The sequence below is a fragment of the Hyaena hyaena genome, unplaced genomic scaffold (genome assembly GCF_003009895.1).
Source record: "Hyaena hyaena isolate Hyena2069 unplaced genomic scaffold, ASM300989v1 scaffold_521, whole genome shotgun sequence".
In the NCBI taxonomy this organism is placed as follows: Eukaryota; Metazoa; Chordata; class Mammalia; order Carnivora; family Hyaenidae; genus Hyaena; species Hyaena hyaena.
The window spans coordinates 661,332-685,461 of record NW_024081153.1 but is presented as its reverse complement, the minus strand read 5'-3'; the positions used below and the strand labels follow the sequence as shown (position 1 = coordinate 685,461).

Below are 24,130 nucleotides of genomic sequence, written 5' to 3'. Positions count from 1 at the left end.
TCTCTCTGACCCTCCTGTAGCAGAAGGCTGACCCATGTGAGGTAGCTTAAATGATGTAGAAGGTGTAACTCCTTGATAGCTTTGGCTTTGGCAAGCTTTACTAGTATCTATTTGAATAATGCAGGCCTCTTTCTTAATGTTGAGGCGACTGTGTATTTTATCCTTCAAAACCTTCATATTCATAATTTCCAATTAGTACCCTGATGCAGCAAATTCCTGGCCACTTCAGTTCGGCAATTACCATGACTCAAAACCAGAAAAACAGTATGAGACTATTTTATTTTGCTGGTCTGCGGGCAGATTCCACAGCAGTAACTGAGATGAATGCTGCAAATTGGAAACTATTTCCTATACCTATTTCCTTGCAGACATTGGCTAAGTACACATTGATTTAATAACCTGGAATCTCAGCATGGCCGGAAGACTGAGAGAATCTCGGCTTTAATTTAGAGGCTGGGACATTTAGGAGAAGTCTCACGTGAGAGCGTTAAGTCCAAATCACACATATTCAGCCTCACCACCCTGCAATTCTTATTAACATCGTGCTTCTTTTTTACATGTCTCCCAGCCAAAGACCAGTCCTCTCAGGGGGAGGAAGAGAAAGACCCTCCAAAGAGCCACCCCTATTCTGTGGAGACCCCGTATGGCTTTCATTTAGACCTGGACTTCCTCAAGTATGTGGATGATATTGAGAAGGGAAACACCATCAAAAGGATTCCTATCCACAGAAGGGCCAAGCAGGCCAAGTTTAGCACTTTGCCCCGCAACTTCAGCCTTCCCGACAGTAGGGCTCGTCCCCACGCCGCTCTTCACCACCAAAACTGGTCCCCCATGGTGCCAAGGAAGGTGCCACTGGGGACAGAGGAGCGCGCCCAGTCATTGCCACCTGGTGAACACGTGCAAGCCTCCGGCAGCGGGGGTGAGGTGAGCTACCACAGGAAGGCCCTGCTGGCGGAGACAGCCAGACACTTGGAGGCTGCAGCCCCCAGCGAGGCCGAGCTGGCCTCTGGGAGTGCACGGCCCCAGCTCTTGAGGGCATCCAGCATGCCAGCCACACTGCTGCAAAACAGGGCCTCAGAGGACCCAAGTCTAAACTCAGGTTCCCCCACACCTCCTGCCCTCCCTCCCCTTCATGGTGAAGGCGGCGTCTGTGATGACACCTTTGGCCCTGCAGATGGATTTACAGGCTTTCAAAACTCCACCCCACGAGCAACAACTCAGCCCAAAGTCAGAGAGCTTGGGGACCTGGTGCCAGGAATCCCAGAGCTGGTCCAGGAGGGCACTGAGCCTCCAGAGGATGCAGATGAAGAGGAGGCTCCAAATCACCTCTCTTTTCCAAGTCCTCCCTTCTCATCCCAGGATGCACTTGTAGTTCTCAAGGATGAAGATGAACACAAAACCCGAGAAGCAGAGGTAGTGGTCTCCCCTGGCTCTCCAACGCCAAGCCCCCCACCCCTGCCATCACCCATCCCTGAGAACGAGATCCCCCTAGAAGAAATAGAGCTCAACATCAGCGAGATCCCACCCCCACCCCCTGTGGAGATAGACATGAGGAGCATTGGTGTCCGGGTCACCGAGGAAAGCCTGGGCCTCCCCACAACGGATCCCGGAAGCATCTCCAGCCTGAAACAACAGCTGTCTGCCCTCGAGAGTGAGCTGTCTGGAAGAACCGAGGAACTGGCCCAGGTCAGAGCTGCCCTCCAGCAGCAGGAGGAGGAAATCAAGGCTAGAGGCCAGAGGATTCAAGAGCTCGAGTGCACCGTAGCTCAACTGGCAGATAAGCTCAGCCGTGAGAACACCAAAGATGCTCAGGGCCAGACTGACGCCATGGTCAACACTGACCCCATCGATGGACTCTGGGCCAAGTTGCTGTGTGACAAGAGCACTGAGGTCAGCCTTCTGGGCAGCACAAGATCTGAAAGTTGGAGGGCCGGAGGAGAGGAGAATGGGCCATTATGGGCGCAGGACAGCCACAAACCAGGGGACTGGAGCCCAGCAGAATTCACGCCACCATCTCAGCTCTCACTGCCACAAGGACCCGAGATGGTCCTCACTCCCTCTTTACATAGCTGCCTCTCCACTGAGCTGAGGATCGAAGAAACCGGCCCCGAGCAGGAGGGAGGCCCTCAGGTGGGAGCTGAGGGTCTGGGCAAGGGAGCAGGAGGCTCTCCGTGGAGCAGTGACAGAAAGATTCCCCCGGCAGGGAGGGAGGAGGCCAGTTCAGAGCTGCCAGGGAAGGAGAGCCCAGGGAGGCCACCAAGCTCGCCCACAGATGCCACTCTTGGGCAATATGTTAAGAAGATCCAGGAACTCCTGCAGGAGCAATGGAGCTGCCTGGAGCACGGGTACCCAGAGCTGGCCAGCGCCATCAGGCAGCCTGCCTCCAAGCTCAGCAGCATCCAGAGCCAGCTGCTCAGCTCCCTCAACCTGCTGCTGTCTGCCTACTCGACCCACACTCCGCCCCAGAAGGAGCCCCCGGCCACCGCCTCCTCCCCGCCGATGGGTAAATACTGGTCCCCAACCCAGGGAACCATTTCTCCTTTACCTGCCCCGTCAAAGGGAAAAGGGATTTTAGGTGCATGCATATGTGTGTGTGTGTGTGTGTGTGTGTGTGTGTGTGTGTGTGTATGTATATATATGCATGCAATGTATATGTGTATATACACACACACACACACACACATATATATATATATATATATATATTTTTTAAAGGTTTAAGCACCTCGGGGAACCCAGTGGAATAAAAACGGATCTATGTAACAGTGGAGGCTCTGTGCCCCTACTCTTGTCCTTGCTCTAAGGTTGGGCCTGACTGCAGGCCCACCACGTACAGCTGTGCAGATAGCACAAGGCACAAAGATGCCGGCCAGGGAAGCTGAACACTCACTTGCCAAGTCAGCAGCACCGTGTCTAGCCAGAGGGGTGCCTGTTTCTCATTTGCATGGTGAAAGGCAATGTCTAGGGCAAGAATGGCCCTGGCTGTGTGTACTCTATGCCTCAGCCTCCCTTCATGGTTTCCTGGGCTCTTGCATCCCCGTGGTCCTCTCTGGTTCTTGCACATTAGAGGTTTTCTCTAGCCTGGTTTTGGAGGGGCATGATGTTGAGATCTGAAATATTTCACTGAATGTTTTCTCTGTGTGTGTGTGTGTGTGTGTGTGTGTGTGTGTGTGTGTAAGAAAGAGACTGAATGATACACGTGTAAGTCAACCCTTTGGCTGAGCACACTTCCTCTTATATGAAGTCACACACAATTTTCTGTTGTGTAAAGTGGAACCATATTTTGCTTTGCTCGACGAGAAGCGTGCAAGCTGCTTCCCGCCGCAAATCACAAACTCGCTGCTTTTTCGTGATGTTGGTGCTACTTCCAGTCCTGCTCATTGGAAAATGCCTCCTATAACCGTGAGCACAGCAAGAGAAGACATGCTCTCGCTCACGTGTCTGCTCTACCTGCCCCACATCACCGGGGTCACCTGGCTTGAAAGCCAGGAAAGACGGCTGAGGTGCCCCTCCAGCAGAGGTGGGTGCTGGAGCAGAGCAGAGGTCATGTGCTTACACTTCTGCTCCTGTTCTGCCATTCACTGAGCACGTCTGAGCCGCAGATCCCCCGCATAAGACAGGGACGATAACGGCCGCACACCACATGGCTCTTCTGGAAGAGTGCTCTAGCAACTCCACTCTATCATCCACACTCAGAAGGGCTTTGTGAACAGGGACAGGTCAGCTGGTGTTGACCAGAAGGCCAGGCCTCCTCAAAGACCTTCACGATATTTGATTTACATTTTCTAGTGCCCAGTCCCTTTCTACCTCCTCACACGCCTTCAGCGTGTATCCCGCTCAAAGCAGGAGTCCCGGTTTTGCTGCATTCTGGGGCATCCCCAGGATCATTCTAACCTGTGATGTTGTGTCTGCCTAGAGATCTCCCCGTCGACCAGCCTTAAATCCATAATGAAAAAGAAAGACTATGGCTTCCGTGCAGGAGGTAATGGGACCAAAAAGAACCTTCAGTTTGTTGGGGTTAACGGTGGGTAAGCATCGCTCGTGAAGCCCAGACTGCCCCCTCCACACTGCCCATCCCTCTGTTGTCCTTAGTCCTCTCTTTTCCTCGGGGGACGCATCTGGTTTTCATTTTCCTTCAAGGGAATTAAGGGCCCTGTAAAACTCCATCTTGGGTTTGCATGTGTTTGGCTCCTTGCCAGCTGTGGTGGTCTGTCGGATCCTGTGCTTTTAATGTCTTGCCGTTGGTGCCCCCGGGGCCAGGATTCCAGGTGGCTTCTGGGAGTTGGGGGAGCACGTGGGCCCTTTACAGAAGACATTTAATCTGAACAACAGACACTGAAACCAGGACAAACTTGTAATTTGTTGAACTTCAAATTTCATCCATTTAATTTTTTTTCTTCTTTTTACTAACTTCTGCAAACCAATCCAACATCTTTTAGGTTGAAGAAACCCACCAATGCCTATTGACTCAGAACATGAATCAAATCTTATATATTCTAGAGAGTAAATCATTGCATGTAGAATATTTTCTTTCTTTCTTATATTACTTTTTGAGAAAGACAGAGACAGTATGAGTGGGGTAGGGTCAGAGAGAAAGGGAGAGAGAGAGAATCCCAAGCAGGCTGCAAACTGCCAGCACAGAGCCCAACTCAAGGCTTGAACTCACAAAACCGTGAGATCCAAGAGTCGGACACTTAACTGACTGAGCCACTCAGGCACCCCTGGATTTAGAGTATTTTCTAAATAGTCATTCAACAAACATTTATTAAATGTTGACAAATGTATTAGGTATCAGGCATAAAAAAAAGTTAAAAAAAAAAAAATCATGGTTCCTGCCCTGAGCTCCTACTTTGGACAGGGCAGAGAGAAGACAAGAAATGACAAGAAAATGCTGATATGCTGAGATGAGTAGAGGAGGGAGTGTAGCCCCAAAGAGGTCGGAAACTCTGCTTAATTCAGGTCGGACCAGAAGGAAGACACCAGATTCAAACAAGAGTGATGGCACTGTTGCAGGTTCTGTGAGGCAAACGTCAGATGTAAGGAAGTGGGATGTCACACGAGAGCTGCCGTTCTCATTCCCACTAACATCAGACGCTGTGAACCCGGGAGAAACCATTTTGTTTTCAGTTTTCACCAGCTCATGCACAGAAAAGGAGAATCAGCCTAATCTCAAAGTCGAAAAGCAGGTTCTCTCTCTCTCTCCCCTGCTTAAACGTCCCCTACAGTGCCCGCCCTGTGCCCAAACCTGGAAGTCCATCTCGTAGCTACAGCTTCCCCAGTGTCTGCCATTGGCTCGTCTTTCTTCCCTAAAATGTGCCAAGGTGGGTCCCTGCTGGGGCCCTTGCATGTGCTGCCTGTCCTTGTATCCATTTCCCCCGCCTCTTAAAGTGCTCCTGTCCCAGATATTCTTCAGTATTTGCCACTGTAGTGCAACGGTTCTCAACCTTGGCTGCACCTTAGAAACCCTGGGGGAGCCTTAAAAATACCAATGCCCGAGTCCCCTTCCTGAAAACTTCAGTTTAATTAGTCTGGGGTGCAGTGCAGATTTTGGGAATTGATATCCCCTCAAGTGATTGTAATGTGCAGCCACAGTACAAAAACTTCTGCTCTAATTAATGTGGCCCCTCCTCCCATTACTCTATCCCATGGTCCTTTACTATCTTATTTAGTGTTCTTATCACTATGTAATTATACTATTTACATGTTTACTTTCTGATGTTTTCCTACTAGAATATAAACTCAATTAGGACAAGTACTTTGGTATTGCATTAAGAAGAGTGTGTGGCACTTAGGTGCTCAATAAAATTTCTGTTGCATGAATGAACAGACATCCAGGTGAAGTTTTTATGGAAGCAACTGTAAGACAAGAACAGCTTGGTAAATGTAACATGTCCCCTATTCCCTTAATCACAAAAGTAAAAGGTTGTTCCAAGCACAAGAGAAGGGATATCTGCAGTTTAAACAAGACAGAATGTGAGCATGCCAAGGATCAGGCTGGGTTTGCAAATCCAGTGAGCCGGAGGGAGCTCCCATAGCAGCCATCATTCAGAGAAAGGGCATGAGGGGGTTCAGGGCAAGCCATGGCCACTGGCCTCCCCTGGTCTCTGTGGCAGTGTCCAATGGCCCCAGAACCCGAAACCTTCATCTTAACTGCAGCATCCTCTTTCGGGGGGTCTCCTGTTGCCCACCAGCAGAAGGATCCATAAATCTTCCAGGACTCCTCTCCATGGTGTCTGTCTGCCACCTCAATAGAGTTGCACATAACTGCATATAAGGATCGCTGCTGGGGAAGAGGGGCCACAAGTCAAGGGGCCCGTGCCCTCACTTTTGCTGTTGCAAGCAACAGCTGAAACCGGCTGCAGCCTGGAAAGGCAGATGCTGGCTTCAGGTATCCTGACTGTTCAGGTTTCCCATGGAACCCTGTAGGAGTAGACACAGATGGGTCCCCCACCTTGTCAGATGTCAGCTGGGCTAGAACAGGGGAGCTAAAGGGAAGTCTCGCAATCACCCAGAGACGTAAGGATTTGTCAGTCAACTCAGAGGATTCAGGGTGGGAGTGGAGATGTGTGCCTAGATCTAGACCCCTCTCTAGACAACGCATCAGGATTCCAGAAACAAATGCTTTTGGGAGAATCTTTGGTTGCTTGTCTGGTTCATCCAAATGCATTGGCCAACTAGGATATGGGTTATTTGTGGGTTCACTGCAAAGAGCTTAGTTAATTATCTTTTCTCCCCAAACGGCCTCAGGTGTTAAAGCCACAGCTCATAACCACATCTTTCTCTGACGTAAGGTTCCTGAGAGCCCCCTCACCCAGGCCTGCAGATATAGAGAATGGAGATGTGGTTAGCAAGCTGGGAATTATTATCCGAAGCCCACCTGCTTCTTACATGTGTTGACCTGGGCACTGGGTAGGAAGCACAGAACAAGTGACCTTTGTCTCGTTCTCCAGCTATGAGACCACCTCGAGCGAGGAGACCAGCGGTGAGGACAGCTCCCTGGAAGACTTGTCTGACAGCGAGACTGAGAAGAAATGTGATGGCCCAGAACACAGGCGTGGCAAGGAGGCCCACCTCAGCTGCAAGGCCGGGCAGGCCATCCGCGAGGGCACCAGCACCTCAGGCCAGGACGGTGGGCCTGGGGAAGAACCCCCCCATCCCAAGGCTGAGAGGTGAGTCAGATGGGCACAGATGAGGGCATTGATCCTCCGAGAAAGAGCAAGGGCATTTCTTCACCCTTTTATCCCATTATTTGTTCATGTGTTCAACTTCCTCTCCATTCACCAGTATTTACTGAGCTTCTGATCTATGCCAGGCACAGACGTAACTAAAGCTAACATGGTCCCAGCACTGGAAATGGGAAGGACTTTATATGTACTATCTTAGATAATCCTTTTAAGTATCTTGCAAGGTAGAAATGATTATAATCCCCACTTTACAGATGTGGAAACAGAGGCTTAGAGAAGTTAAGGGACACAGCTAGCAGAGCAGGGAGTCTAACCCACGTCTTTTCTCATTCTTACCCATATGCTTTTCTGCCTCTCCCATTGGCCATGTTGCCATAACCTCGTCTTTGAAAGAGATGCAAGGTCATGTCACATGATGAAAAGAGTACTGTCTGTAGAGCTAGACACAGTTGGATTCAAATCCTACGTCTGCGACAGGGTCGCTTTACACAAGGCACCTAAACTGTGGTTGCCTCAGTTTCCTCATTTGGAATAATGTGGGTAATAGCCACCTGATAGGTTTGACCTGAGGACTGGATAAGAAACAATATGTAAAATACCTAGCACAGTGCCTGCCACACAGTAGGCTCTCACGAAATAGTAGAAATAAGGATAATAAGTACCATAATCATCACCACCACCCCCAGCCCAGGGGAGTGACGAGCAGCAAATGGGATCTGACTGCTAAGCAGGTGCGCAGGGCTGTTCCAACATGGCAGTACTATAAAGACATGACGAGGGTGGAGCTTCCTGGTGACCAGTGCCATTAAGTCCCACCCAGGATGGTCTGTCTGCCCTTATACTAACACAGGAAGAGTGCCCATCACTGAGAGCATCCCAGCTTCACTGATTTTCATTTTATTGACTCCACTAACATTGATGGTGCCCTTCATGAAAGAATAACCTGACAAAATTTGCTAGTATGGATTGGGTTCTTTGGATTTTTCAAGTCGCTGAGGCAGAAAATGTTTTATCCAAAGTCAGTAAGACAGCCCTTCCTTTCCCAGCATGTCAGGAATTGCAGTTAGTCCCATGGCCCCCAGAATGCTTTGGTGATCTGCTCCCACCTCCTAAAAACAGCAGGATTTAAAGGGCAATGTGCTTGACTCACTCTTCAGAAGGGTTCAGAAGCCGAGCCTCGTGGGGGGAGGCTCTTTTCATTGTAATGCCCCTTGTCCTGGACTTTGCTCAGTGTGATGTTTCAGCTGCTGAGAAGCGAAAGTCAAGGTGGGGGATTATTATTTTTTTAATATGAGGACTAATATATGTGTATTTTTTTCTTTAGATATAAGCCTTCAGAAGAATTCCTCAGTGCATGCCGGGCATTGAGCCAACATCTTCCAGAAAGTGGGGCCACCACGGACCAACGCTTGGTACTGTGATTTTTCATTGTCATGGAAGGATGTCCATGCTGTTTAAGCTGTTAGTTTCAACTTGGTGACTTTGGTCCCCCACCCCGAGGCAGCAGCGTGGGTGTGCACGGAGTCCCTTTCCTCTGGGTGTCCTCATTTACCCAAAGTCTACAGCCTAGGCGATGGGTTAGGCTGGAAGAGGGGAACTGGTGCATTTGTACCAGGAAGCAGGCTGGTGCTCAGAGGCACTACCGAGGCATATGAGGGATTGCATCTGAATGTCCAGCATAAAATAATCTGTGGTGTGAAAACCAAACCAAACTAAACATGGCTTAGGCTCAAAATCACTGCACAATTGGAGAGAACTGTGGGTAGAGTGAAGAGCATGTGGAATGGGCACTGGGGGTTACAGTCCCAGGACTGCTGTTTGGGAGATCTTGAGCAAGTCAGTTCACCTCTTTAATAAAATGAAGGTGGATGGTGGGCAGCATGTCTTCATTACCCTCAAGCCCTCATATTTAATTCTGTAGTCTTTACTGTTTTTCTCGAAGCGCACCTATGGCTTGAGAGACCAAAAGCATGAAAATACATGTTTGAGCCTTAACACCTTCAAAGCCCACAGAGATGTAAACAGATAACCATTAGGTTCTACTTTTATTCAAGAAATACTGGCACAGACACATTTTCCCAAGTCACGGGAGCCCACTGGTAAACCCCAGTGTGTAACAACCTGTAAGCATTTTTAGAGTCCATTTTGTTCTCCTTTGCAGAGCCTTAGGAGTAAAAACCGATTGAATCAGCCCAACCCATCTTGATTATTTTACCTTAGCTGATTTGGCAAACAACTGTTCCCAGATTGTTAAAAAAAAAACAGTATGTAATGTGGATGGATGTTGATCAAAACTCCTGTTACTTATTCTGAAATGAATTACAGAACTAAGCTATATGTTCCTTAATATTAAGATCTTTCTCCAGATTCTCCTGAAAATTCCACAGGAAAGGGAGATATTCTGACATATAAAAAATATTTCAGCCACAAAAGATTCCACTGTTTCTGCCTAGACAACAGATAGGGGAGGGGCATCTGGCTGGCTCAGTCAGTAGAACATGCAGCTCTTGATCGGGGGTCGTGAGTTCGAGCCCCACGTTGGGCATAGAGTTTACTTAAAAATAAAATAAAAAAGAAGCAGAAAAAGAAAAGTGACAGAGGATGTGCACACCTGACACCACACCCACGTTAGGTTCAAAGCACCCCTTACCCCCACCTCACCTTAGAGACAAAGCAGGTTGTACAAGGACCTCACTCTGTAGAGCCATGGGCAGGTTAGGGACCCAGCCTTTTTTTTCCCATCCCTGTTTTGTAGATGAGACAGTAAGGTTCAAAAAGACTATATGACTTCCAAGGTCATACAGTTGACCAGGACTCAAGCCTGGCTACATTGGTTTAAGTGACCCCAAATCCAGTCCCTTTCCAGTGTGAGTATGAAGTCACATCCCCCATTTGTGGGGAATACTGCAGATAGGGAGGTCCTGCCATGGGTTGTTGAATCATTTTCTCTGAAGGTTCTAGCAAAGCTTAAAAGCCAAAAATAATTCAGGCATAGCTATTTGGGTTTTATTTTCTAGCATAAATTGGGCATGTTGTTTCTCTTAGCTTTCAGCATGCATTTTTCCCATTAGTAAAATGTTGGGACTTGCTAGTTATGCCTGTTAAAAACACACAAAAGTCGTCACAGAGTCTGGGCTAAGGTCACCATAGGCTGGTTATAAAGGACAGGGCCTTGGTTATCCTGTGCATACAAAAGGCGCGATCTAAACTTATAGTAAATTCAAATTGTCACCTAGGACACTGTCACCAGTTATTGTTTGCTCTCCCAGGCCTCTTTCTATCTCACATCGGGGGTTCATCCCACAGGTGCAAACTCAACCCCACTAGCTATGATCCCTCCAGGAGTAAATCATGTGGAGTTAGAGGGAGCAGAAGGGATAGCCGTGGAAGCGTCCCAAGCTGACTTTTACCAGCGGGAAGGAACCAAGCCCAGCCAGGCCAGGTCATCTGGAATTGGAATCTGTTGGTATTTCAGAGGCAGAGCTTGAACACCATCAGTCAGGAGTGGTTCCGCGTGTCCAGCAGGAAGTCGTCTAGCCCTGCCGTGGTGGCAGCCTACCTCCGTGGGGTCCAGCCCCACTCCCCGCACTTCCTGAAGCTGCTTGTGAACATGGCAGATGGCAACGGGAACACGGCTCTTCACTACAGCGTGTCTCACTCCAACTTCTCTGTCGTGAAGCTGCTGCTGGAGACAGGTCAGAAACAGTGCATCTGCACAGCCCGGGTCCTCCCTGAAGGGCAATTTTTGTACCCACTCCCTTCCAGACAGGAGATGCTTCACTGTCCTGAGTTCCTCCTGTATTCTAGGAACTGGACTAGACTTCTGTGCCTTTGTTACGTTGCTTATGCTTCACACACTCTTGAAACGTAGGTATTATTACCCTCACGTTGCTATGTGGGACAACATCAAGCAGCCTAGGAGTGACAGTGTGGACAGGTGGGTGATGAGGCAGACTGAAGGCATGTCCAGGTCCAGTGTCTTCTGTGAGTTCAGGAAAGTTGTATGTGGGATATCTAGGAGGGCATCTATAGGAGATGTAACACCCCAAATGGTGCTCCACAGATAGGCCCTCTGCCAAGCCCCTGGCATATGAGGTCTCATTTAATCCTCATAACTCCTGTCAATAGGGATGATTACCTCTATTTTTTATACGTGATGAAAGTGATGCTCAGAAAAGTCAATAGGCTTTTGCATGACCCCAAGATCACATAATGACTAAGTGTGCTACTGGGGTTTAAAATTGATACCGTTGACTCATTCTTCCCATTCCTGGCATCCAGGGATTGGTGCACATGCTAGATCTGTAACCCTTAAGTAGGAAGCTAGAGGAGGAGTTTAAATGGGCGTCAGGAAGTCTCAATTCCAGATCCAACAGCTTTACCCCAACTTGGACCTTATCCCTCATGGCTTAAATCCCTCCCACGGCTTTCCATGGCTCTTAGGATGAAAGGCAACGTCCTCAGCCTGGCCTTCAGGAATCCCAGAAATCCTGCACTTGCTACCTCAGCCACCACCATCCATTCTCCTTCCATCCACTCCAGTCATATGGCCTCAAACCCACCAAGCTCATTCTCTCCTTTTCTCTTTCTATATGAACCCTTTTCCCTGAAACCCTCCTCCAGACTGGCTCCTTCTCATCATTCCAATTCTCCAAAATTCCCTTAAGCAGCCTTGAAGTTTTTTACCAGAATGAATAGGTAACATACCTAATGACAACCTAAACTTCTTTCTGCTTTACACATCATTAGAGGAAGATAAAGTTACAACACTAACATCGAGTCAGTTTTAACTAGATTTCAGTTCTTCATGGATTCATGGATACCATAAAAAGGGTAGCTCGATCGAGAAAGGCACATAATTAAATGGAACATGCCCTTTTGTGTGAAGAATCCAAAGACTGGAAATGTAGAGCCCTCATCTTCAAGTAGCTCGGACTTGTAGCCTGTTAGAAGTTCTCCCAGTGGGCCAGGCTGGAGAATAGTCACCCTAAGCTTTGGTTGTTATACATTTCTGCTGGTGTGGACTGAGAATCTATTCAGTTCTCATCAACCCTGAAGTGATGTGGAAGCTTTCTGTTTAACATACTGATAGAGGGGCGCCTGGGTGGCTCAGTCGGTTAGGCTTCAGCTCAGGTCATAATCTGTGAGTTCGAGCCCCACATCGGGCTCTGTGCTGACAGCTCAGAGCCTGGAGCTGCCTCAGATTCTTTGTCTCCATCTCTCTCTGTCCCTCCCCTCCTCATGATCTCTCTCAAAAATAAATAATAAAAAAATTTTTTTAAAAACATACTGACAGAACTAAATAGCCACATGCATCAAGAATGAAGATGTGCTGGAGAATGGGCTGAAGGTACCATTACCTTCCCTCAATGCAGAGGGCTGTTGAGGAAGACAGACTGGTCACACTCTGACACCTAGGCTCCCTTCCCAGGCAGTTGTGAGGCATCCAGAAAGCACACTACAAACCGTAAGGGGCTACACTGAAGTGACTTGTCATTTCTGAGAAAAGAGCCAGCGTGTGCACCTCTACCACCTTAGTCCTTTGTGATCCCTCCTTTAGTTTGCCAGCACTCCGCTGCAGGGGAGAAAGCTGGTTGAGGTGCAGCATGCTCAAGCCTTTCTCCTTGCTTCCAGGGACGGTTGGCTTACTCCCTGTAAGTAATAATACCTTCTGTGGGCTGCTCAGAAGAATCTGCTATGAAACCCCTGGGTCTGAAGCCCCTTCGCCCCTTTCTGAACCCTGGGGGAGGAATCGGTCCTCACTCAGCTGAGCTACAAGTCATGTTTCTGAAGAGAGTAAAAAGAGCTGTAACCTGAGGGCTGTTTACACCTCTTAAAAGCAAACACAAAACAGCCATGAGGTAAAAATAAAACAAGTCATGAACAAGGCAATGCAGATATTGCCATCTTTATCAAGGTAAAGCTGTGAGGCAATGAGTGGAGTTACATTCAGCTTTCATAGCCCAGCTGGTCATGACAGTAGTCATAGTGGCTTCAGGGAGGAAACTGATGATAAAAGGCCCAGACTGATTTTCTGTATCCACTGGCATCCTGGCATCACAATGGCACATTCTGAAAAATTGTTTGAGGTGGAGTGGACCGAACGTCAAACAAATATTGTTTTTTTACACCAAGTACAGAACGTCTAAATAAATCATCCTAATTGACCTTTTTTTATAAACCAGATTTGTTACAATGAATACCTTAAGTTTTCATGAGCAAGTAGCAAGGATATAGAAGCACGAATACTATTCTAGACAATAATAGTGAAACGGTAAATACTTACTGACTGTTTACTATGTGCTAGGTACTGTTCTAAGTTCTTTCAATATACTAACTCATTAAATTTTATGGTAACCCCATAGATTCTATTATTATCCCCGTTCTATAGAGGAAGTGCTAAGAAAAGCTAAATTACTTGATCTATATAGTTTAGTTTTTTATCGTCCAAAAGAGATACATAGTTTTTTTGGACAAGCAACAGTACAGGAAAGATTTTGTTTTCCATATGGTATTGCCCTTAAGAGGCAAGATTGTGGGGCACCTGGGTGGCTCAGTCAGTTAAGCGTCTGACTTCAGCTGAGGTCATGATCTCACTGTTTATGAGTTCGAGCCCCACGCTGGGCTCTGTGCTGACAGCTCAGAGCCTGGAGCCTGCTTTGGATTCTGTAACTCCCTCTTTCTCTCTGCTCCTCCCCTACTCATGCTCTATCTCTGTCTGTCTCTCTCTCTCTACCTCTCTCTCTCAAAAATAAACATTTTTAAAAATTTATAAAATATTTAAAAAAAAGAAGTGGGATTATTTATACAACAGGTAACAGGCTGATGATCTCCTGTGTCACCTTTAGTGCAGAGAGACATGAATGCATATCCCAGGGTTACAAAGCAGACATTTCCTTTGAGTTCAACTAATACTTTAAAGTATTTAAATATTTAAAATATACTATTTTTCATTCTACTTTGAAATGTATATTCTCAATTGTTTTAACCCAAAAATGTATGGATACATTCCCCCCCCCCCCCCCCCCCCGCCGTTTTTCAAATAAGATGCTTATTCCTGGAAGATTTCCTGTGGCATTTTTCATGCCACCTGGCACACTACCCAGCATATTACTAGGCCTTTGGAAAAGACCGGAGAACGCTGCCATCAGCTTCAAAGTTATACACAGACCTAGAGTAAAGCCTAAAATGACAGTTGTGGGTGATGTGTGGCCAGGTGAGTGGTAGGCTCGAGAGCCAGACTTACCTGAGTTCTGGTCTCATTTCATCTTCACTCGAGCAGGTTCTGAAGCTTCACCGACCTTCAGTGTCCTCATCTGTAAATGGGAATAATGTCATGGGCTCTGCTTTAGGAAACAATCCTGGTCATTTTACCCCTTTGCCATCTCTGACTTTACTACCTTGGACCTTCCTTGCTGAGTGGCTTCAGAAAACTTGCAAAAACACTAGCCGCTTTTAAAGGCTGCTAAAAATGTAACCACTGACTCCACCACTTGGAAAAAATTGCTCTGCCCCAATGCCTTTTAGCTAGCAGGCAGTGCGTTGAACAGGGTACAGCAGCTCACTCCTGCTCCCCCATGAGTGATCCCAGCGCCTACTGCTCCTCTTGCAGGTGTCTGCAATGTTGACCATCAGAACAAAGCTGGCTACACTGCCGTGATGATCACTCCCTTGGCTTCTGCAGAGACCGACGAAGACATGGCTGTCGTCTGGAAGCTCTTAAGAGAAGGAAATGTGAACATCCAAGCTACTCAGGTAGGAGGTGTGAACATGATCCCTTCTTTAATAAATAAGGCACCTCTCAGTTTTATTCTGCCAGTGGGGTGAAAAATTCCATGCGGATCCATGTAGTTTTTAACCTAAGAAGGCTGGGCCCTCCAAATGACATCTGTCCAAAGCCTATACATTTGGTTTCCTCAAAAGCTTCTGAAACCCAGGGAGGCTAGGACAGAGGTCAGTGACCTTGTAATCTGTGTCCTGGTCTGGAACTGGGCAAAGTCTATCTGGACTGGACTTCTTGAACCAAATGTTCCCACAGTTAACACCAGGACATGAAAATGCTAAGAGGCATTTGTTAGTTGGCTATATAGGAAGCCTCTCCAGGTGATCCACCTCCATCATGAATTTGAAAGCAGTTCAAAGGGTTGGCATGTCTGTTTAGCTTCTGGGCCCCTCTCTTTGTGAGCATAGCATAGGGGCATGGTCCTAGTCTATAGGGCTTTGAGTTAGAGAAGGCTCTGTACGGAACAATGGGAACTCCTCAAAAGACCACTTACCCATCTTTGACCAATAGAACAACGGAGTGCATGCAACTCCCCCCCCTACCCCGCCCCCAGAGTGATCAGAGATGTAGCCTAACTACCAAGAACTGCGAAGGGTCTGAGATTGTACTCTATCTTAATGCTAACAAGTTAGTATGCTACACTGTCATGGATGCTAGCAGAAAACACGAAACTCTTGTGTCAGAGATGGACAGTGTATTATTCACAGCAGGAAGAGTAACCATCATATCAGTATTTACAACAGTTCCCTGAGCCCCAGTTCCCAATTCCCACAGGTGTGAGGAGGGTCAGATCCCTGTACATGGAGTGGGTTGAATTATTGGAGGGGAACCCTGAGCTTAGGGGACCTGAATCTTTTATACTGGATAGCAAGTATATTTGCCCTCTGTTTGGAGAAGACAGTGTCTCTGTCTTCCAAGGCTGTTAACTATACAAGCATCTTTAAAAAGATAGTCTAGGGGCGCTTAGATGGCTCAGTCAGTTAAGCATCTGACTTTTGATCTTAGCTCAGGTCTTGATCTCAGGGTTGTGAGTTCAAGGCCCGCACTGGGCTCCACACTATGTGTGGTGCCTACTTAAAAAAAATAAAGTCAAAAATAAAATGACAGTCTAGAACAACAGCATAGATAGCGTCTTGCTCACAAAGTATGCAGAAAACTTAGAGACCCATAAGAAAGTGCCTCCCAATATGTTTAACTCCCTTGTCCCTCCCACCCTCAGAAAGTGACTGCAGACGGTAGCCTACCCCAGATGGCAAAGTCACTTTGCACCCTTTATCTAAAAGCGATCCTACTGATGGCAAGAAACAGACATTTATAGATCACTTTCTGTTTTTCAAAGTATTTTCACCTAGAGCTCCTACCCCACGGGATTTAATAAAGCTGTTTTCATTATAAAATGTTTCCTATAAATATGTTAATTTTTTTCCAAATTGGCCCTCTTGCAAGAAGGGATGCTCATCAAAATCAAAATCAATGCCTTTTTAATAGATGCTCTAGGAGGGCAAGGGGCTCATCCCAGGTTGCTAAGGAGGGAAGGGAATTCATAGCTATTGCTGCTCCCTTCAGCTCCCTCCAGGGCTTTTACATATTTTACCTGCATATGAGCTGCAGGTACCAGGTAAATAAGACAGAATTGGGAGGCTGGGAGTCTCCTAGGCTAAGCTGTTTATTTCTCTTTGTATCTCCAGGATCAGCGCCGTGCCTGGCATATAGCAGCACTTTGTAAATACTGTTGAATTAAATTGCATTGAACTGGACCAGGAGGGAGGTGAGGAAGCCAGGGTCCCCAAGTTAGGCATAGGGGCAGACAAGAGGAAAATATACATATGTCATCTGGCTTTAATACCACTTGGAGAGAGGGGTCTAGATGGAAATCTCCTGGTCTCATTAGTCCAGTAAAGAAAGAACCATTACTTCAGGGCTGAGTATAAGCAAACCAAAAGGCAAACAGGCTTCTCTGGAATGATCTGTCTGGGTGCCAGAGAAATGGAGAACCAAGATACCTAAGGATACAATCCCACGTACTGAGTATTTGTCACACATTATCCCTCATGCTCATAATAACAATAATAGCTAACACATGCACAGCACTCGTGAAGCACATGAAGCTCACAATAGCCCCATGAGGCAGGTAATATTATTAAGCATTCCCATTTTCCTAGATCAGGAAAAGTCATTGAGAGGTTAACTTGTCCAGATTCACATAGATAATAAGCAACACAGCCAGGATTTTCCTGATTGCAAACCTCCTTTCTTTTCTCTAAGTCCCAACATTCTGGGCAGGGAGGCATAATCCATCAGTGACCGCAGATTGGCCCTTGATCAGTGAGCAAACATATCAGCAAACATGTCCTCAGCACTTTTACACATAAGACTCAGCACTGAGAGCCATGGGGGATCTGAAAAGAGGGAAAACATAGTCTTTGCCTCATTCTTACAACCTTAAAAAAGCCTGATGTCCAGTGAGAGACATAAGCCTGACCTACGTGGAACCCAGGAGAACCATGAGGGAAAACATAATCAGGTCAGTGATAGGACTATGTATATAAAAGAAAATCTATGAGACATAATAATGGCCCATTATAATCAGTAAAATTGCTACCATACATTGTTCTGTTCACCCCCTTATTTCACTGGGTTCCCACAAAAGCTCTGTGAGGTACACAGGACAGATTATTATGATAATTTTTAAGAAAACAAAAAGGCAATATTCAGGGACTACAAGTAATGGGGCCAAGGTCAGGCACTAGGAAACCGCAGAACCAGGGCCTGGACCCACTTTCTTTTTTTACTTTTAATTTTTTTAATGTTTTATTTATTTCTGAGAGAGAGAGAGACAGTGTGAGCAGGGGAGGGTCAGAGAGAGAAGGAGATACAGAATCTGAAACAGGCTCCAGGCTCTAAGCTAGCTGTCAGCAGAGCCTGATGCGGGGCTCAAACCCACGAACCGTGTGATCATGACCTGAGCCAAAATCGGACGCTCAACTGACTGAGCCACCCAGGCACCCCTTAGACTCACTTTCTGACTCTAACCCACTGCCACATGTGCTAATGATTACGGGGACGTGAACAGTTGTCAATGGCAGGGTGCCTGGCTGGCTCAGTTGGAAGTGTATGCAACTCCTGATCTTGGGGTTGTGAGTTCGAGCCCCACGTTGGGTGTAGAGATTACTTAAATAAATGAAAAAACTCAAAAAAGGTTTAAATGGTTATGGATTAGAAATGCATAGGACCATGCAGGCAGAGGTCTTGCCAAGACAAGAGAGTTTTAGGTATCACTGAATTGAAAATACCAGGGGTTTTCTGAGCAGACCAGGGCTTCCGGCAGGAAGTTAGGCTGGGGCAGGCAGTAAGAAGCCACAGTACAGAAGCATTCAACCCTTTGTTGACTCTGTCATTGCACGTTTACCAGCACGTACTTGGTGCCAGGCCCTAGGGAGGCAGAGATGAAAAGGACTTAGTCCCTGCCATCAAAAATGTCACAGTCCACGAAAAGGAGAGAGATTGACAGGTTGCAGTACCAAGTGGTAAGTGCTGTGTGATGAATCCCGTGCCTGGGGTGTTAGCAGAGGGCTCTAGAGAGGATGTGGCATTTGACTAGTGTTTCAGAAAAGCAGGAGTTTGCCAAGTAGAGAAGGATGTGTCCGATACCAGGGGCAGGAGGAGATTCAGATCAACGGTCATTTTCTGGAAACGTCTTGCCCCAGCATACCCAGGCTGGAGAAGGGGTCCTCACCACATGCCTGTGCTCTGTGTGGCAGGGAGGCCAGACTGCCCTGATGCTGGGGGTCAGCCACGACAGGGAGGACATGGTCCAGGCACTGCTGAACTGCCAGGCAGATGTCAACCTGCAGGACCACGACGGATCGTCGGCCCTCATGCTGGCCTGTCACCATGGCAACATCGACATGGTGCGGCTGCTCCTGGCACACCCGGCCTGCAACAGCAGCCTGACCGACAAGGTAAGACTTCCAGGCAATTAACAAATAGGTGTTTCACTTTCCTTCCTTCCCGAAAAGTGCCTGGCCGGCCAGCAGAATTCAAGGAAGCACATGTCAGAAGCAACGGAATCAACCTCATATAGCTGTTGGGGGACTTAAATGAGATGATCTGTAGTAAATGCTGGGAACCTCCAAATCCTAACCTTTCACATCAACCTGAGGAAATGTGCCCAGGCCTGGCCTTGGCCCTGAACTGGTCACAGCAATAATGGCATCTGGGCTTTGGAGCAGCAGCTTGGACAAGGGAGCTCTGCTGCCCACGGGGACTTGAAAGGCTGGATGGAGAAACCAAGTGTAAGTTACATCCACTCTCTGACAGTGATCTGCCTTACAGCGTGGTGCATGTCATCAAGCCGGCCCACTCGAGGTCGCAGTGCCAGACACACGCTGCTTAAATAAACATCTTTGTAAGGTGATGGTGATGATGATCACAAGGATGATGGTGGTGACGGCTGGCATGGTAACAATAAAGATGGTGGCCAGCATGTCTCTAGGGCTTGCTCAGTGCCCACTACTGCACTAAGCATTTGCCGAGGATCACGGCACTAAAACCCCACAACAACCTTCTGAGGTTTGTTTCTGCTGATGCCACCTATTTGCTTGTAAGGAAACAGAGGCACTGAGTGGTTAAGTGACATATCCCAAATCACACAGCTAGTGCAACCCAGCTCCATCAAACTCCTTAGAGGACTGTCAGGAGCCAAACCCTTCCCTTGCATTATCTCACCAATACTCTCGATAATCTAGTGACGTAGATATTTTGATCCCCATTTTCACTGATAAGGAAACAGAGGCTTAGAGAGTTTATGAGGCTGTCGTAAGGTCACAAGGTGCTGGTTCTTGGAGCAAGGATTCAAGCCCAGGTCTGACTTCAGTGTCCTTATTGTTGGAACTATAATGCTTTACAGACTCGTCTATACTTTAACATCCACAGTTTGAAGGGGAAAAAAGGCCTGGAGAAGGGAAGAGTTCCTCCCCTGCCCAAGGACAGCCCCTCTCACTGGGCCACATCTGAACTACCCGATACTGTTCCATCAGTGACTCAAGCTGCTGGGTTCCTCACACCACAGCCAGGAAGCACATATGCAGGTCCAGTGTCTTTAGGTTCCCTGAACCCCAACTCCACCCTACTTGTGGCCCACTCACCTGCTGCCTGCTTGGGTCACACCCCAGTTTTCCCAAAGGTGACTTGGGTGAGACATTTCAGAGGGACAAGGGGACTGCTGACTGAGGTCCTACCAACACCAAGCCTTGTGCCTCCAGCTTTACCTTGAAGGGTGGGGTCCAGCCCTTGCCATGGTCACCATATTGTTTCAATGGGCACATTTCCTAAGGAGACTTAGATGCAGGTTTGGGTGACTTAATAATTTCCTCGGAAACCTGAGAGATAATTCATGTCCTAAAATCAGTTACCCCACCCTACCACCATTGAAAGGTTGATATAAATGTGGAACCCCCCAGAATAGCCAGCAAGGCACTTTCTCTAGGTTTAGAAGGGAATTTGAGAAATCAGTCACCCAGCCTCCTGGGGGCTGATCAAGAGATGAGGAGGAGGAGGTGGTGAGGACTGGTCTCTGGACCGCAAGGCTTCCCCTTTGAGGGACTTACTCTACCAATGGGTGCCTCCAAAGCACCTACCAAATTTATGGCAGAGACTATGCCTTGCTCATTTTTGCTTGATACACAGTAGGTTCTTGTCATATTGAAAGAACCCAACCACCACCACCACCGCCACCACTACCACACACACACACATGCACACACGCATGCAGTCATGTGCTGGCTGCCTGAGCCCATCCTATTTCTTCAGGCCTTCAGTGTTGCCCAGCAGGGACTTGCCAAGCCAGGTTCCCACTAGAGCTACACAGTGTCGCCCTGTTCCCAGGGCTCTGGCAGAAGTATTTGAGGCATACGCCCTCCCCAGGTGGTCTGTCTGGCCACACTTTCTGAGCTGACTGGGGTCCCTCACTCTCCAGGTCTGCAAGTAAGAAGCCCACAGATATGGGCTGTCATCTCCAGAAGGGCCCTCTTCAGGGTACGTGGGTCCCCTGGGACTGGCCTGTGGCTCTTTCCCATAATAATAATAGTCATCCATCTTTGTGTTTACAGAGAGCCACAGGGTTGACAAAGTGCAGCAATGAAAACCAGGGGCCAGGGGACAGGCCTACAAAAACCCAGGTCCCTCTCTTCAACCGAAACTATGCAGGAAGCTTTTAGGAGACCCCCCACCCTGCTTAAAATTTTTGCTTTGTTCCAGACCCACCCAACCTAGGAGGATACTCATTAGGAGTTAGAGTGCTCAGGCTCTTCACCAGCTTGAAATGAATGCCTGTTACCATCCAGCATTCCCTCTTCCAACAGTGCTTACTGGCTGCAGACCAAAGGGCAGGCACTGGGCCAGGTGCTGGGATGCCCTTGCTGGGCCAGCAGCCACAGGTCAGATCTAGAGTCTGACCTTGCAGAACAGATTTATCAAGCAGCGCCACAGATACCAACTGACAAATGGTGGTAGAAGGAAGGTACAGTCACGAGGCCTTTTCAAGGAAATAAGCAGATTTGGGGGGCGCCGGGGCAGCTAAGTCGGTTAAGCATCTGACTTCAGCTCAGGTCATGATCTTGCAGGTCATGAGTTAGAGCCCTGCGCCAGGCTCTGTGCTGACAGAGCAGAGCCTGCTTGGGATTCTGCCTCTCCTTGTCTGCTCCTCCTCTGCACCCACACGTGCGCGCTCTCTCTCAAAAATAAACATTAAAAAGTCAAAATAAAACAAAAGCAGATTCAAAATTGATATATAGTATCATTCCTCTATTTAAAAACCAACAACAAATTTGCACAGGAGAGAAGACTGGAGGGAAACATACCAAAATGCTAACTTTCATTAAGGTCTGGGTAATGGAAAAATGAGAGAGTTATTTTCTTTCCTCTATTTTCCAATTAAAAAATAAATATTAAAAACCAAGCAAACAAACCACGTGACACTTCACAGATTTCCCAGAAGTGAATGCCCTTTCTGTGAAAGGGGACCCATGTTTTGTGAGCCTCATGCCATTCCAATCTCCACCTCTCCTAGGGTCACCAGATGCTTGGAATAGAGTTCCATGCCCCATGCCTACAGGGTCCTCCCAGCTCACCCTTCTCTGGGGCAAGAGGCAGACAGGATAAAATGGTTTCTCCTTTTCTTTCTTCCCTGTAGGCTGGCCGAACGGCTCTGTCCATCGTTCTGAAATCACCCGCCCATGTGGAAATTGCAGGGCTTCTGCGGGCCCACGCAGAGCAGGGCAGGTCCCTGGGGCCTTAGGGGCTAAGAAGAACTGGCAGCTGGGAACAAAAGACTCCTTCTCTGGACTCCTCCTAGGCCCTTGGAGAGGGCATGGGTCAAAGCCAGAGGGCCGCCCTTCAAGAGAAGAAACTATGACAAATATGCACATACATTCCTGTTATATAATTCTGCTCATTAGAATGCTTTGTAGTTTTTGCCTTAGGCCAAGCCCCAAAACTCCACAGGCTGCAGAGCAGGGTATAAGGTGCAGGGTGCATCAGTGTTGTCTAAAAATCCCAAACATCTTCAGCCTTGGATTCCTCATGACTCTCTCCCTTGTAAGCACCATGTAGCGAGCAGACAGGCAGGAGCACATTAGCAAAGCAATATTTTTTACATGGAATTTTAAAGTGCACCATCTTTTTGTTTTTTAATCAGTTACATGAATATGTCCCATTGAATATGCATGCCTCGAGAGGATTGGGCGGGGTGGGGGTGGGGGGCTTGGGGGGAGTTGGATTTAAGCAGCCACCCTGGCAATCATTCTCTAGAGGACCCTAGGAAAATCAGCATACTGATGGCTGAAACTGAACAAACCCAATCTGGGGCCTTTGTTTAGCTGGGGTTGATAGAGAAATCTTAAATTCAGGCAAAGTAGGAAGAGCATATTGGTATCAATGCCAGGTGTACAGTCTTGACCATTTCTGAGTCATTAAGTGGCCCCAGTTTGCACTAGGGAAATTGGAATATATTAGGAAATTTTATCCAGTGAAGCACACCACATGTATTTAGGCAGAGTCTAGTTACATCAGCTATTCTGAATCTATGAAAGAAACAAATGGGAGTGAGCATCCTCCTGGGGACAGGCTGTTGTCATCCAGAAGCCACCACATTTCCTCTAGAGCCATATCTATGGCCTCATGGGAGTCCTGGTCCCTTTCCCCTCCTAGACCTAGCCATGTGCATGGCTTCTATTCAGTAACTCACATAAAGTTATCTATGAATTTGTTCTTAAAGTCTTTTATGCAAAAAAAGAAAAAATCCTGTTTATATAAAAAGAAAAGACATCAAAATTTGGTGAGCCTCACCCTAGAATCTCAAAACCTTGAGTTCTCATTTTGACTAATATGTCAATATGCTTGGTGTCCCTTGGGGGAGTCACAAGACCTCCTTGGGCCCTGGTTTCATCATCTCCAAAGAAAGGAAATCCTCATACAACCTATCTCCTGGGGATGTTGTACAAGGAACAGCTGATGGAAGTTTGGGAATCCAATTTGTAACCCATAACGACTGTCTACAGAAATGGCGCAGCAAACTTCCGTATGCTGTTGGGATTCATGAGCGCCTCAAAGTCCCAGAGCAGGACACTGACACGTGACAGTGTTGCTCAGAGGTAGAGAGAATGGAGCAAATAATGAGCTACAAATACTTTAAGTGGATTTACTTTGACCTCAAAGCACATTTTAAGGGCAAAACCCCATCTTAAAAAAATGTTCCAATCCAGTGCTTCTCAAACTTTGATATGCATACAATCACTTGCAGGTCTTATTAGGGTGCAGTAGGTCTGAGGGGAAGGGAGCTGCGAGTCTACACTTCTAACCAGTTCTCAGGGGATGCTAATGTTCCTGGGCCCCACCACACTTGGAGTAGCAAGGCTCTGGCCTGGCCTGACTGTTTATATATTAAAATGCTGCCCCTCAATCTTTTGTCTCAAAGTTATTTCTTTGCATCTCTCTAGTCTTGGTTCTTGGAATTTGCACTGTGGGTCTTATTCGCTATTATAGTTCTGCAGACAGCAAGGAGGGGTTTGGTGTCCTCTGTTGCCCATTTAGTTATTTCTGTATCTCACACTAGGGTGGCAACTTTCATTTGGGTCACATTACCTTTTAATGATCTCATCTGAGT

The 24,130-nt window shown here is 47.4% G+C and overlaps 1 protein-coding gene across 1 annotated transcript in view; it reads left to right on the top strand.

Annotated features, from left to right (window-relative positions):
• The window catches only part of KANK4 (KN motif and ankyrin repeat domains 4), a 30,045-nt gene extending 6,119 nt beyond the window's left edge, over nucleotides 1-23,926 (top strand). Inside the window, exons 2-9 of the mRNA XM_039255281.1 lie at nucleotides 569-2,503; nucleotides 3,917-4,028; nucleotides 6,951-7,169; nucleotides 8,509-8,596; nucleotides 10,660-10,879; nucleotides 14,797-14,939; nucleotides 18,729-18,929; nucleotides 22,160-23,926. Coding sequence (XP_039111212.1) covers nucleotides 569-2,503; nucleotides 3,917-4,028; nucleotides 6,951-7,169; nucleotides 8,509-8,596; nucleotides 10,660-10,879; nucleotides 14,797-14,939; nucleotides 18,729-18,929; nucleotides 22,160-22,264 — 3,023 coding nt within the window. The 3' untranslated portion in view covers nucleotides 22,265-23,926. The remainder of the gene's footprint in view (nucleotides 1-568; nucleotides 2,504-3,916; nucleotides 4,029-6,950; nucleotides 7,170-8,508; nucleotides 8,597-10,659; nucleotides 10,880-14,796; nucleotides 14,940-18,728; nucleotides 18,930-22,159) is intronic.
• Nucleotides 23,927-24,130: the final 204 nt, after the last annotated feature.